Here is a 15,463-nt window from a genome sequence, read left to right as displayed (position 1 = left end):
GGGGGGGGGGGGGGGGGGGGGGGGGGGGGGGGGGGGGGAGTGGTACTATATGTGAAAGAAAATGTAGAATCAACTGAAGTAAAAATCTTAAGTGAATCCACATGTTCCATAGAATCTCTATGGATAGTAATTTCATGCTCTAATACGAATATAACATTAGGGATCTATTATCCACCACCTGACCAGGACAGTGATAGTGATGATGAAATGCTAAGGGAAATTAGAGAGGCTATCAAAATTGAGAACTCAATAATAGTGGGGGATTTCAATTATCCCATATTTACTGGGAACATGTCACCTCAGGACGAAATGCAGAGACAAAATCTCTCGATACTTTAAATGACTGCTTCTTGGAGCAGCTGGTACGGGAACCTACAAGGGGAGAGGCAACTCTAGATTTAGTCCTGAGTGGAGCGCAGGAGCTGGTCCAAGAGGTAACTATAACAGGACCACTTGGAAACAGTGACCATAATATAACAACATTTAACATCCCTGTGGTGGGAAGAACATCTCAACAGCCCAACACTGTGGCATTTAATTTCAAAAAGGGGAACTATGCAAAAATGAAAGGGTTAGTTAAACAGAAATTAAAATGTACAGTGACTAAAGTGAAATCCCTGCAAGCTGCATGGGCGCTTTTTAAAGACAGTCTTCACGGCTGAGGATGTTAGGGAGATTCCCAAACCTGAGACAGCTTTTGCAGGTGACAAATCTGAGGAACTGTCACAGATTGAAGTGTCACTAGAGGTGGTTTTGGAATTAATTGATAAACTTAACATTAACAAGTCACCGGGACCAGATGGCATTCACCCAAGAGTTGTGAAAGAACTCAAATGTGAAATTGCGGAACTATTAACTAGGGTTTGTAACCTGTCCTTTAAATTGGCTTCTGTACCCAACGACTGGAAGATAGCTAATGTAACGCCAATATTTAAAAAGGGCTCTAGAGGTGATCCCAGCAATTACAGAGCGGTAAGTCTAACGTCAGTACCGGGCAAATCAGTTGAAACAATAAAGAATAAAATTGTCAGACACATAGAAGAACATAAATTGTTGGGCAAAAGTCAACATGGTTTCTCTAAAGGGAAATCGTATCTTACTAATCTATTAGAGTTCTTTGAAGGGGTCAACAAACATGTGGACAAGGAGGATCCAGTGGACACAGTGTACTTAGATTTCCAGAAAGCCTTTGACAAGATCCCTCACCAAAGGCCCTTACATTAATTAAGTTGTCATGGGATAAAAGGGAAGGTCCTTTCATGGACTGAGAACTGGTTAAAAGACAGGGAACAAAGGGTAGGAATTAATGGTAAATTCTCAGAATGGAGAGGGGTAACTAGTGGTGTTCCCCAAGGGTAAGTCCTAGGACTAATCCTATTCAACTTACTCATAAATGATCTGGAAAAAAAGGGTAAAAAGTGAGGTGGCAAAATTTGCAGATGATACTAAACTGCTCAGGATAGTTAAGACCAAAGCAGACTGTGAAACACTTCAAAAAGATCTCACAAAACTAAGTGATTGGGCAACAAAATGGCAAATGAAATGTAATGTGGATAAATGTAAAGTAATGCACATTGAAAAAAATAACCCCAACTATACATACAATATAATGGGGGCTAATTTAGCTACAACAAATCAGGAAAAAGATCTTGGAGTCATCATGGATAGTTCTCTGAAGATGTCCACGCAGTGTGCAGAGGCAGTCAAAAAAGCAAACAGGATGTTAGGAATCATTAAAAAGGGGATAGAGAATAAGACAGAGAATATATTATTGCCCTTATATAAATCGATGGTACGCCCACATCTTGAATACTGCGTACAGATGTGGTCTCCTCATCTCAAAAAAGATATACTGGCACTAGAAAAGGTTCCAAAAAGGGCAACTAAAATGATTAAGGGTTTGGAATGGGTCCCATAAGAGGACAGATTATGAGTGATGTGGAGAAAGTAGATAAGGAAAAAGTTATTTACTTATTCCCATAATACAAGAACTAGGGGTCACCAAATGAAATTAATAGGCAAGCAGCTTTAAAACAAATAAAAGGAAGTTCTTCTTCACACAGCGCACAGTCAACTTGTGGAACTCCTTACCTGAGGAGGTTGTGAAGGCTAGGACTATAACAGTGTTTAAAAGAGAACTGGATACATTCATGGAGGTTAAGTCCATTAATGGCTATTAGCCACGATGGGTAAGGAATGGTGTCCCTAGAATGTTTGTCAGAGGGTGGAGATGGATGGCAGGAGAGAGATCACTTGATCATTACCTGTTAGATTCACTCCCTCTGGGGCACCTGGCTTTGGCCACTGTCAGTAGACAGGATACTGGGCTAGATGGACCTTTGATCTGACCCAGTATGGCTGTTCTTATGTATAAGGGGCTCTAGATGGAATAAGTTAAATAGGTAGAAACCGGAGAAAAGGCACCAAGAAAATGTATCCGGCCATGATCAGCAAAGCCCAGTTTGACAGAAGGGAGGAGCATGCTATCAGTTCTACACAGATTATCTGGTGGATGAAAAATAAAAATGGTTTGCATGGTAAAAAAGGTAACGTCTCTACTTATTTAAATTATCGTAGTGCCTAGGAGCCCAAGTCATGGACCAGGCCCCCACTGTGTGAGGTGCAGTACAAACAGCACAAAAAAAGACAGTCCCTTGCCAAAGAGCTTACAAACTAGGTATAAGACAGGAGATAGATGAATACAGACCAACCAACAGGAGAGTACAAGGAAACAAGACAATATTGGTCAGCATGGTAGGCTGTGGCAGCACAACAGCAGCCTAGCCTAGCCATTTTCAAGTATCGGCATCACCACAGTGGAGCGTTTTAAGGAATGATTTGAACAAGAACAGTAAAATGGCTTTACACACGTTTACGGGGAGCACAACCCAAGCATATGGGGCAGGATGGGAGAAAGCACAAAAGTGCTTGTTTGAAAATTTAACAAGTGAGCTATGGCGGCTGGCATCATGGGCCAATCAGAGGTATGTATCAACAGTTTGGTAGTGAATGATAATAGATAGGATGGGGATAGGCCATGAAGGGCCTTGAAAGTGCTGACAAGTAGCTTAGGTTTGATATGATACAGAAGAGGGTGCCAGTGGAGGGATGACATGATCAAAGCAACAGGCTAGGAAAATATTTACAGCAACATATGAAAATTCAAAATGCAGGGGGAAAAAAAAAATGAAGGTGAAATTCTCTCAACTGTTTTAATCCAAAATGAATTACGTTCCCAACTCTTTCACCTTTCTCTGAGCTTAGCCCTTCTAAGGCTTCCCTCCTCAAAGAAAGTAGAATGCACCACAGCCCTGGTTGCCTGCTCCAAAACCTGATTTTATCTGCTGCTCTGACAGACTGGGAGAGGAGAAGACGTGTGTCTGCTAAGTAAAGGGTGTTGTGGCCTTTCTGGCCATCTACATAAAGGCAGAAATGAGAGACTGTCCATTTACTATGTCCCTCCTAAAAGATCCCGGTAAGATAAGAGAAGTACACAATCCCCAACTCCTGAGGACACTAGAGTTTGAAGGAGAGAGAGAAGAATGAGAGTCTCTACTTGAAAGAGTCATGTCTGGAATAGCAAGAGAACGGCAAGTTAGTATTGGATACAGTGACAGAGGTAGGGAAGGGGGAATCTGAACAACAGTGGTCTCCAACCTTTTTATGCACAAGATCACTTTTTGAATTTAAGTGCAACCAATGATCTACCCCGCCCCTTCCCTGAGGCACCACCCTGCTTACTCCATCCCTCTGCCTCCGCTGCTCGCTTTCCCCCATTCTCACCCACTCTCACTGGGTTGGAGTGCAGGAGGGAGTGTGGCTCTGGGAGGGAGTTTGGGTGCAGGAGGGGGCTCTAGGCTGGGGCAGAGTGTTGGGATGCAGGAAGGGGTATGGGGTGCTAGCTCCGAGAGAGGCCTCAGGGCAGGGCTGCCCAAAGGATTCAGGGGGCCCAGGGCAAAGCAATTTCGGGGGCCCCTTCCATAAAAAAAAGTTGCAATACTATAGAATATTATATTCTCGTGGGGGCCCCCTGCAGGGCCCAGGGCAAATTGCCCCACTTGCCCCCCACTCTGGGCAGCCCTGCCTCAGGGCTGGGAGAGGGGTTTGGGGTGCAGGAAGGGGTTTGGGGTGTTGGCTCTGGGAGGAGGCTCAGGACTGGGGGTTAGGGTGCAGGCTCCGGGAGGGGGCTCAGGGCTGGGGTGCGGGCTCCCGCTGGGAGGCGCTTACCTTGGGTGGCAGTGCAGCAGTGCTAAGGCAGGCTCCCAGAAGCGGCCAGCACGTCCCTGCAGTGCCTGGGGCAGGGGAATGGCTCCGCACGCTGACCCTCTCTGCAGGCACTGCCCCCACAGCTGCCATTGGCCTCAGTTTCCCATTCCCAGCTAACGGGAGCTGAGGAGGCAATGCCTGCACACAGGAGCAGTGTGTGGAGATTCCCTGCCGCACCGCTGCGCCATTCAACTTTTAGCAATTGGAGACTGCGATTGACTGTCAGAGGCTCCAGGATCCACCAGTCGATCGTGATCTACCAGCTGGTGACCACTGCTGTTCAACATCTCACCACTCTAAGTTAGGCTTCAGCCCTTAATTTTGACTAGTGCCTTTTTTTTATAATGAGGCAAATAGCTAAATAATATGTAACTATGTGAAGAAATACTTTTTACAGTCTTCAGGTACTGAGTAAAACATGTGGAAACAACTATTCCATAAGTACCTATGTACATTACATAAGACAGCACCAACATTTAGACAGAATAAATACATTACCTCACTTTTTGAGAAGGTTAAACATGGGAAGATATCTTCCTGATAGATTTTATCTAAGAAAGGGCATGTTCTGTCCATAGTCGGCTCATCCTTCCAGGATCTGAATTCATTATACAGAGATAAGTCAGCCTAACAAACAAACCCAGAAAGATACTTTTTAAACAAAAAAAGTTATAATCTAGTAACAAATGTTATGGATTACAGCAATTGTGCTAAAACTGAACAGTTTATAAAAACTGCATTTCAATCAAAAAGCATTAGAACCAATACCATTATTACACATTATTCTAAAGCTCCAGCAGCTGCACATTAACCATACTTTTTTTTAAACCTCTACTTTGCCTAAGTATACAAAAATAAGCAATTTAAGTTGTATTGTTTCATGTACTTTGAACTTATTGCAGTATTAGAGCACTGAAATATTAAACAATGAGACAAGAGAGGAAATTGGCAAGTCACTGAAGTCTTGAAGTCAGGATACCCTTGGCAACACAAGAGCAACTGTTTAACTGGAAGAAGTTACTAATTCTTTTCCATTCGTGCATCTGTTACATCCTTTCAGTCTGTCCACTACTTGTTTTCTGAATTTGAAAAGTTTTGTAAGGAGACCAAGCCTAAGTGATGTGTTAATATTGTATTTAAAAGCAAAGTAAATAAAAAATACTTGTGTATCTAAAGAATTTAATGTAAGTAGAATTCAGCCTCTCATTTTAAACTCGCTGCTATTCTTCATTTGAGGTCCTTCAAAGTTCAAAAACTCCATTCTCCCACTTTGCTAAGCATATCTCATGCTATAATTTCACAGGTACCACATAGCATTACTGGAGCATGGAGCCAAACTACATGAGATCATGTTAGTGGCTGATTTGTGTGTGGGGGGAGGGGAAGGGGGACACAAGGTGCATGGGGAAAGCGTGAGGGGGAAATAATTGATCGGGTTTTGGGGAAAGGGTGGGAATTAGTGTAGTTTTTATTATTAATTCACTTCTTGATGGGACTGATGGAGCACATGCTTATGAGAGCTCTGAATGAGAAAGACAGTGTATTGATGAAGTGGGATTGGAATGGTATTTTATACACAGGCAGCAGCACAGACAGGAAACAAAAGCAGAAGCGAAACAAAAAAAAAAATGCGATGTTGAGGATGGATCACCCACTTGTCCTTTTGTCCTATAAACCAGTCTTCCCTAACACACAGAATACCCTCCCTGAACTGATTCACAAGGCTACTACCTTCTCCTCACAATCCCTTCAAGATCCACACATGCCTACAGAAAAATGAAATTAAAATAGATACACAGAGTTCCAATGAGGACCAATGACGTCCATCTACTTACTTCTATTTGAAAAGAAATAAAACCTTTTAGATTTGAAGTTATGAAGATGTCACTAGTTAGCCAAATTAACTTTGTGACCTTATTACCATTACCCTCATCCCCTTTCCCTCCTACTGTTTGTTACACTCACTTGTGTCATCATATTAGACTGTAAACTCTTTGGGGCCAGAACCATGTCTTCCTATAGGTTGGTGTAGTGCCTACCTCCATCGGGCCCTTGCACACTACTGTCATAATATAAATTAAGATTTAGGGAATGGTCTTGGTTTTGTCTGTAAATTAATCCACAGTCAAAAGTTAAATGAGGAGGTCTGTGTGAGGGAAGCAGGAGGTAAAGAGTTGAACTGGTAGATCAACAGCATGAAAGCTGAAGAGGGTCGAGGATTGTGAGGTGAGGAAGGGTGAAAGCTATTTAAATACAAGATGGGGAAGATGTGGCCATCTAGAGGATGGCAGATGACAGTTATGGACTGAGAAAAGAAAACAGAACCCCACTGACAAACTTGAAGGGGACTGAAAACAGGAACAGTTGGAAATAGAGAAAGAAAAGAAGCCCAATGCTGGACTTTCTGGGCCACCTCGCGATTAGGAACTGTGAAAGCGGGGAAGCTGTTTTAGTGAGATGGAGTGAGGAAGTGTTCAGAAACAATGAATAGGCTGGGTGTTCTAGAGGAAAGTAACGTTCGAAAGCAGACACACCCGACTGAGAATTTAATTATGCTTATTTTATAGTATGCTTATTAGAAAGCAAATATGATTTTTAAACCTCAATTTAAACATTATTTTAAAATATTCTATGTAAATGAGGCACTGCAGAGAGAAAATAATTCACACTAGAACAATCCTGATTGACTAAACTCAAAAGATTAGTTTATGTATATTAAAACTCTTGTATACTATTCTAGTCTATCCATTTATTTCCTTGATCTTTAAGCATTTTACCATTTCCTATAATCCATTTAAAAAAAAAAACAGAATTTAGGCAGGCCAATTTATTTTCCATTAGAGCCACCTGACTTTCACCTAGATATAATCGAAGTCAGCTATCTCAATTAAACCAGGTTGTAAATACCCTTGTTGCTAAGCCACCAATCTCATTGTGCAAATGAAACCCAATAAGTGTATTCTGTTCCCTAAAGAAACATTCCCCGAAGCCTCAATCAAAAGAAAAATTCTCAGGCATGAGAAAATGAATGGTTTATCAATACCTTAAAGAGTCACACACACGGGGCGGAAAAAAAACTTTTTTTTTTTTTTTTTTTTTTTTTTAAAAAGCATAATTTTTGTATGTGTTTACTCAAAATTTTAAAAATCAAACAGTCATTACATTGCATTTATCTTTTGTATTTTGCTCAGTTTCCCTCCTCATCCAATATTTAAAAGAAACCAAGTTGACTTGAAGAGCACTCATTATTGCTCCTGACTTGATCCTTTTTATTTGGCTTTCTGCTTTATACTTTTAGCGCCTTATTCGTTTCCTTTCTAGGTGTTGAATGTGTAACTCTCTTCTATCCCCACTCTTTGCCTCATCAGGTCAGCAGTGAATTATAATGGAACAAAATTTTAAAAGGGATCCAATCAATTTAAATTACACTTCTATTTGAATATTTTTTCCATTTTTACAAACAGCACCTAAGATTACTAATATATGAAAGATTAGAGAATTATATTACAGCCCTTTAAAAAAATACTGGTTCAATAACAGCATTTTGTATATAATTAGTTTCCTGATTTCCTCTATACAGTCCGTTTCCCTTGCACAGCAACAAGGGAAAGAAAAACATTTTAATGTAATTGCAAAACAATTAAAATTGGCAAGTAGATTAAGCAGCAGGTGTAGGAAACCACTTTCAACTTTTTTTTTTGATTAACTAGATTTCAGAGTTATAGTTTGACTTTACCATGTGTAAATCTGACTGTTCCCAGTTCTATGACCAATAGTGCAGAAAGGCCTGAAATTAACCAAGTCTCGTACATTTTCCAAATGTATAACAAAAAAGCTGACAGTCTTAAAAATTCTTGCAGAAAATACCAGAGGTAACTATCTTTCTAAATATTTGAAATATTTAGAATCTTCTCCCCAAAGAAAGCATTTAAAGGTAAACAGGAAGATTCAGAAATTCACCAGCTATTGATATGGAACTCCAAGATGAAACAGAAGTTAACGGAAAAATCTCTGAAAGCAATCAGTGCTACACGAAGATTTTACAAACACATGCATAACCATACACAATTTTATAGGGAATGAAAATAACATTGTTTTTAATTCAGTAAATATTAGTGAACATCCCTAGCCAAAAAGAACACAATCTTTGAACTGTTACCTCTTTGCAGTCTTTCACAATTGGCTGCACTGTAGTGAGGTCTTGGTGACTGCCACCCATAGCACTACTTGTACTTTTGTTTCTTGCATGTCCTTTTTTAAATGGAACTTTTCCACTCGACTGAAGCTCCTTAGTTGGTGATGTTGGTGAAGTGGACAGTACTAGTGTTTTTAAAGCTGCTACTTCAGCCTGAAGGACATCAATCTTGAAAATGAGAAAATACAATTAAGTACTTGCCGCCTAGGCACACATTATGGCATGATATAAATGTTAATTGGCAATACTGTTAGATACTTTTCAAATATGGATACTGAATGTAATTGTCTTGATTTGCATAAAGAACAGCAATATGTACACCTTTAGAGCACCATATGCAGTAGCACTGCTGTTTTGCTGTGTCCACTGCCAACTATTCAACATTATGCTGGAAAAATCCAATGCCAAGCCCCAAAGCATTTATAGACAGTATATGTAGATGGCACAGAACAATTCAGTAATTAGCAGCATAGGTTTACACAAGTGAGGATCCTCTTTACATTTTTCACCCATGAACAATTCTGGATTTAAACACTATAATAAAATGCACAGAAAATAAGTTTGAAAAAAAAAAAACCCTCACCTTTCCCTGTGCTTCTTTTAATTGTTTTTCTGCAGTAGCTTGTTTGACATTAGCTTCTCTCACCATTTTGTGTGCTTCCTATAAAACAAATGTTTTTGTAGTGTACATGTTTCACATAAAATAGCCATCCCACAAAACCCAGGAGAAAAAAAAAAAACCTTTAAAAATAAATGACATAATACCCCATTTCTTCATGAAGGTTACAAATAAAAAGAGTAAGATTTGTGATGTCTCTTGGAATTTAAATAAAATAGTTAACTCAAAATATCTACAAACCTATTACTTCTGTAATGGCAAAACAAAGGGGATCAGTGGGCCCCTATATCATTGGCCCTGATCCCAGACACTGGGCAACTGACATCCCTAACAGCCAACCCCTAAGCACTATACCTGGCAGGACTTCCAAACTCCAATCAAGCTCTAGTGGCTGCCAACTGAAGACCCCCTTCCTCTCTTGAGAAAGAGGACCAGCAACTAGAGAAGTAACATGGGCACACTTTTATAGTCAAAGGAGCCTGCTTCTGCTCTCCTGTTGCCAGCAGAACCAACCTCAATAATCTTAATTTGTGCATGAAGAAGGCTCATTGAATGAATATATGAAGTCTAATACTGAACAGTAAAAATAAATTAAACAGGAAAATAGGCAATGTAAAAACCGAACAAAAATATATTAGGCTAGTGATTAATAAATTACATTTTAAAAATTTAAATACTAACGTGTTAAAAACAATCCAGGTAAGGAAGCAAGATTCTGCTAATAAAGGGAAATAGAAGAGAGCTAAGGGGTTAAGGTTAAAAAAAAACAAAACAAAAAACCCCACATCCTTCTCCTCTACTTTTCCCATCATTTTGTCTGTATGATACCTCTATTTAAGCCTTGATTCAGTAACTTATTGCACATGGGTAAACTGCTGTGACCAGCTGATGTCAAGGGAAATCAACACAAAGGATTTAGACTATAAATTATTTGGGACACGGACCTAGCTTATATCTGTAGAGCGCCTAGCACATTTTTGGATGCTATATAAATAAAAGAAAAAATAATAAATCATTAAAACAATAATGACAGCTCCCCTTGGCTTACATGAGAGTTCTAGATTATGGGTTTATAAGATCACCTTAAATCACAACAGATACATGCAGGAATAAGAACACACACATTTATACAATCTGTACAGGTACATTTAACATTGACCATGCAGTTTCCAAGCAGGGATGCATCTCACAAAACAAAGTGTGTCATATTATTACAATTTAAGTATTTGGGATGTAAAAACACACACCCAACTATACAAAATAAATCCTGGATCCTGCACTGGGATATGCTAAGGCGGGGGTCGGCAACCTTTCAGAAGCGGTGTGCCGAGTCTTCATTTATTCACTCTAATTTAAGGTTTCGCTTGCCGGTAATACATTTTAACGTTTTTAGAAGGTCTCTTTCTATAAGTCTATATTATATAACTAAACTATTTTATGTAAAGTAAACAAGGTTTTCAAAATGTTTAAGAAGCGTCATTTAAAATTAAATTAAAATGCTGATCTCATGCCACCAGCCTGCTCAGCTCGCCGCCAGCCTGGGGTTCTGTTCACCTAGGCCGGCAGAGGGCTGATCAGGGCCTGCGGCCGGGACCCCAGACCTGGGGGGCGGGGGGTGTTTCAGGGGTCAGGGCAGAGGGCTGGGGGAGGGGATTCAGAGCAGAAGGCTTTGTGTGTTTGGGGGGGGGGGGGTAAAGAGATCAGGGCAGAGGGCTGGGGGGGGTGCAGGGCAGAAGGCTGGGTGTGTGTTGGGGTGGGGGGGTTCAGGGCAGAGGGTATAGGGGTGCAGGGCAGAAGGCTGAGTGTGGGGGAGTTCAGGGCAGAGGGATGGGGTGCTCGGCTATAGGGGTGCTCCCAGTCCCCTGCCCTGAGCGGCTCAGGGCAGGAGGCTGGAAGGGATATGCCCTGTTTGACCCCCTTTCCCCAGGCTCCGTCCCTACCTCTCTCTGCGTCCTCTACGGAGCTGTGTGCATGCTGTCGCTCTTCCCAGCAGCTGATTGGCAGAGGAAAAGAGAGGAGGAGGGGCCGGAAAGCACAGCTGGGGGAAGAAAAGGGGGATGGGGGAAGCTTGGCTGCCGCAGAACCAAGCTTCTGCCTCCTGCCCCAGCAGGGGAGAGCGGTGGGCAGGGGGGCTGAGTGGGGTTGGGGGCCGGGACTGCGGCAGGGAGCTGCGTGCCACTCAAAATCGGCTCGCGTGCCGTAGGTTGCCGACCCCTGTGCTAAGGTAACCTCCATTTCTTTTTTCTTACATCATGGTGTTCAGCCAAACACACTATGCTGTAATTACAGCTGCTGTTTCTACTCGCTCTGAGTTGATATGGAAACATTCCCAGACAAGGTGGCAAGCCAATCAGTAGTGAGATCTGTCAGAGTTACAAAACTGGCAGCGATTTGGAGCACCAGTCAGATCCCACCCAGCCCTGCAGGGAGAAGATAGAGCTGTCGGGGTAACCCAGACTGAATCTCTGGGTTGAATCTCAGTGCCATTTCCTGTAATTTTACAGAAGTCAATAAGATTTAGACTGGGAAACACCATGAAGAAGGAATTGTAGACTGGAGGCCAAATGTCTTCAGGACATCATTGAACCAAAGACAGTGTGTGAGCCTAACAGCTGCGGTAATTATCAAGTTTTCTTTTCTTTCTTATTTGAAGTTTGTGCGTGCAATAGCGTGGATGCTGAAATAGTTGGTTATATAGTATAACTAAACTTTTTACCTTCTTGGTCAATTTTACTTATTTGTCAATATAATACTCAGGGTGAGCCTATCTGAAGGCAGAAGATCTCCGATTGTCAGAGTCCCAATTTATTTTATATGGCATTATAATATATGTATGTAGCTTCAGGTTTAGGTCCTGTGTTATATTCTTAATTTCAAGGAAAACAACACAATTTCTAGTTAGTGATATTCATCTAGCTAGGGTGCATTGTAACACTGTGCTGTAACCGTTTATCTTTGGAATGTTATTCATAAAAAGGAATTTAAAATTATGAATTGCGTGTGCGCACATAACTGGCTGATGGTAAAGATTGGTACTGGATTCCCAAGATGAGAAAAAGTGAATCTTCTTATAATTTCCACTTTTAGTATTTAGATGGTTTCTATAGAAAATCCAGGTGTAGTCTCTTGCGATGATAGGGATTCATGGTCTGTATAAATCCTTTAAGTCAGAGAGAGGAACTCCATAGCACAGAATTGGTAAGTAGATTGACTTACCTCTCCTCTACATAGGTTACACTAGTACAAGCCCCTGTGCCCATTCAATGACCCAAGGAAGCTAATGAGACTCTGCATAGACACAAAGATCCAGGCTTGTGGATCCCAATGCAGGATCAGGGCCCCGGGGCCCTAGTGAAGTAATCACAGAAGTAAAACTTCAGTGGTATGTTAACATTTGGGAATGTTGAAAGCTTAAACACATTACAGAGTAGTTACTAAATGGCCTATATTTCATGTTTTGCATATCAAATACAGATTAAATAATACACTTTTTCATGATGCTGTGAGATGGCATCAATTTAATGCTTCAGAGGTATATTTATTTTTATGTGAAATACTTATCCAATTTATCTCATTTTCCCCTCTCCCTTCTCATTTACCATCACACACACTTCTACCTTACTCTTTCTAGTCTTCTATTCATTCTTTTCCAATTATATGCCTCTGAACTCAATTTTTTTTTTAAATGATACTAGTCCTCTGGATGCTACCTTCCTTAAGTATACATATATCTTTAGAATGGTTTCCTGAGAGAGCACAAATTCATTCTCTTTATGATGGCACCACTGTCCTGATCTTAACTTTAGAGATCCCTTTGATATCTATGCTTCTGATTGTGCAACCGATCCTATATTGACTGGCTACACAAATGCACATAAACAACAACTGTGTATATTTAATAGCTTTATTTCAAAGTTTTGGGGAGAAATGCACCTGGCCCCAAATCTAAAAGCTGGAAGCATGACGAGTTATACCGCACTTCCATCAGGAACATTCATTTTTCTGTGCCCCGCATTGTGGCCCCAAATTTACTTCTTTTTTATGCAATCTTCTAGACAGATAATCTGGCTTTGATAGAAAATGGTTATACAAAAGAGAAGAATGACACATTTTAAGCTTTCTGGACTATTTTTTCTTACATCCCTCATTTTGGGTGCAATAGGCAGACTAACAAGGCTAATGAGATCTCGCTCTTATATACATGTAAAGCTATATGATTTCTTGCTCTCAAGTCTCCACTTCAACAGGCCCAAGCCTTGAGACCACAAATTCTTTTACAAGCTTGATTTTTCTGTATCACCGTACAATGTACTGATGCTACATAACACACCTTGCCCAGTCTCCTTTAATTATATCACAGCAAAGACTCAAACAAACCTCAAACAGACTAGCTGTAAGTTCTTCCAATTCCTGTCCAAGTTGATCTCGCACTTTAGAAAGTCTTTCACATTCTTCATCTTTTAATTTCAGCTCCTATGGAAAATTGAAAATTATTTATTCTAACTTAATGTAGTAGTTTGTGGGCTTTTAAAGCTCTGCCACAAGTAAATCAGTGGAACAGATAATCTTTGCTAAATAAAACCTTTCAAAACATTGAACTTAACACTAGAGGCAATAACATTAATGCTGAAAATGTATACCTAATACTTCCTTCTACATGGCAACCTGTCAGTCTGATCTAAAAATACAACTAAGCTAAATATGTGTTTCCAAAATTCTCTGAAGTACAAAAAGCTTCTTTCCTGAAATACAGAAGACTACATTCACTGAAACAGAATATAGAAACCAAAAGAAGAATATATAAAAAGAATTCTATAAGGTTTGGTTATTTCATAAAGTTTTGTATTGTGACAATATGAGTACTGCTTTCACTAGTGCTTGATATAGCCATATAGCCAATATACACCTTTCACATTTTTAATTTAATTTAAAGAAATGTTTTATTTTCTTTCCCTTTAAAGAAAAACATTTGTCTGAAGAAGAGTCTCCGTTCTCACAGAATCTTTTTAATATAAAGTTTTGTCTCCAGGGAGCCGCCTTACAGTACAGCTCTAGCTAACTCCAAAACAACACTCTAGTTATATCCCTGCTCCTTGTAAAGGCAGAAATATGCAGTCAAATCAAATCAGTTTAATGCTACTTACAACTGTCTACTAGAACATTACAACTTGGCGAGTGGGAGGCTTAATCTTATTTACACTAAGACCCCTATAGGCCCCTTTACACTGCCAGAACATTGTAAAGTGGGCATAAATTACATTTGCTCCCACTTTAAGATCTTAACACTGAGCCGAGCAGCGTAAAGAAGTCTTAGTGTAAATGAGAATATGGTCTAAGATTTCTTGAATATACTTTATAAATAGAAGGAAAAGCTCAGAAGAGTCTTCCTATTGCCAGTCCTTCCCGACATTAGAATACTGCACACAGTCAGGAACAGTGGCAGCTGGAGCCCAAAACAAGTGGTAGTGCTGCAGGTAGCAACCTCCCACAGTGCCCAGGTTGATCATGTTTTCAAAGTGAAACACTGAAACACTGGGGTTTGGAGTATTTTGATAGATACAAGGGAGGTTGGTGAGGAAGTGGGAAGAAAAAAAGGGGGGGCACTCTCATCCTTCACCCACTGCTTGGCCCTTTCAAAATGAAACCCTGGGACCTTTTACAAGAAAGGGCAGGATGGGAGAAAACAGTATATATGTCACTTTAATGCCTTTGGTGTTGTCTTTATCACAATCTCTCCTCTTTCAATCTACCATTCCCCATGTACACCAACTCATTAACCAATTGACTCTCAAGTCCCCTTGCACTCATTTGTGCCAACCAAACCCATCACCCTTCAAACTCACAGCCTGCCAGACTACATCAGCTCACTCCAAACCAACTCCCACCAACTCCACATACACCCCGACAACAATTTATCTCCACAGTCAAGAAGCCCTCATCTTCCTACTTAACCTGCCATAGCTCTGAACTACCCCCCCACCTCAGCTCTAAGCTCTCTCCTATCCAAGACTCCAAGTTCAGAACTCTTTTCCCTTCTACTTGACATCCAACACAAGTCTCAGAAATCCTTCCACCCCACTTGTTGATGGGTCTGGAAAAGGAGAAGAGGTAGCAGGGAGGGTGTGCATGTGATCTGAAACAGCTCCACTGATGCCTGTATTCCCTCCGCCTCCCTCTGCTGCTCTCAGTCCATGTTACATAGAGCTAGACTACCTCATTGGCAGCCACTATTACTGAAGCCTCCAGGTGTCCCACTAAGTCTCCAAATGGGAGCATGTGACACTGCACTTCACAGTACATCACTTTACATACGTGTGATATTTTTGGTGGGGCTTACACTCAATTGGCTCAAATCATCAGCTTACCCTACTCATGACACTCAA

General features: G+C 40.8%; 1 protein-coding gene across 3 annotated transcripts in view; it reads right to left on the bottom strand.

The window, feature by feature from the left end:
* Positions 1-15,463, bottom strand: part of RAB3IP (RAB3A interacting protein) — a 59,156-nt gene that overhangs the window by 12,729 nt on the left and 30,964 nt on the right. Inside the window, exons 1-5 of one of the 3 annotated variants that reach the window (XM_034771333.1) lie at positions 13,458-13,553; positions 10,025-10,064; positions 9,045-9,122; positions 8,426-8,629; positions 4,765-4,893 (exon numbers count right to left, since the gene is read on the bottom strand). In XM_034771333.1, the coding sequence (XP_034627224.1) occupies positions 4,765-4,893; positions 8,426-8,629; positions 9,045-9,110 (399 nt within the window). In that variant the 5' untranslated portion in view covers positions 9,111-9,122; positions 10,025-10,064; positions 13,458-13,553. Of the gene's footprint in view, positions 1-4,764; positions 4,894-8,425; positions 8,630-9,044; positions 9,123-10,024; positions 10,065-13,457; positions 13,554-15,463 lie in introns of those variants that run through there. The other 2 variants (XM_034771316.1, XM_034771325.1) reach the window with 2 other exon arrangements.

Source organism: Trachemys scripta, chromosome 1 (genome assembly GCF_013100865.1).
Source record: "Trachemys scripta elegans isolate TJP31775 chromosome 1, CAS_Tse_1.0, whole genome shotgun sequence".
Classification (NCBI taxonomy): Eukaryota; Metazoa; Chordata; order Testudines; family Emydidae; genus Trachemys; species Trachemys scripta.
Note: the sequence above shows the minus strand (reverse complement) of the source record. Positions and strands in the feature narration are given on the sequence as shown.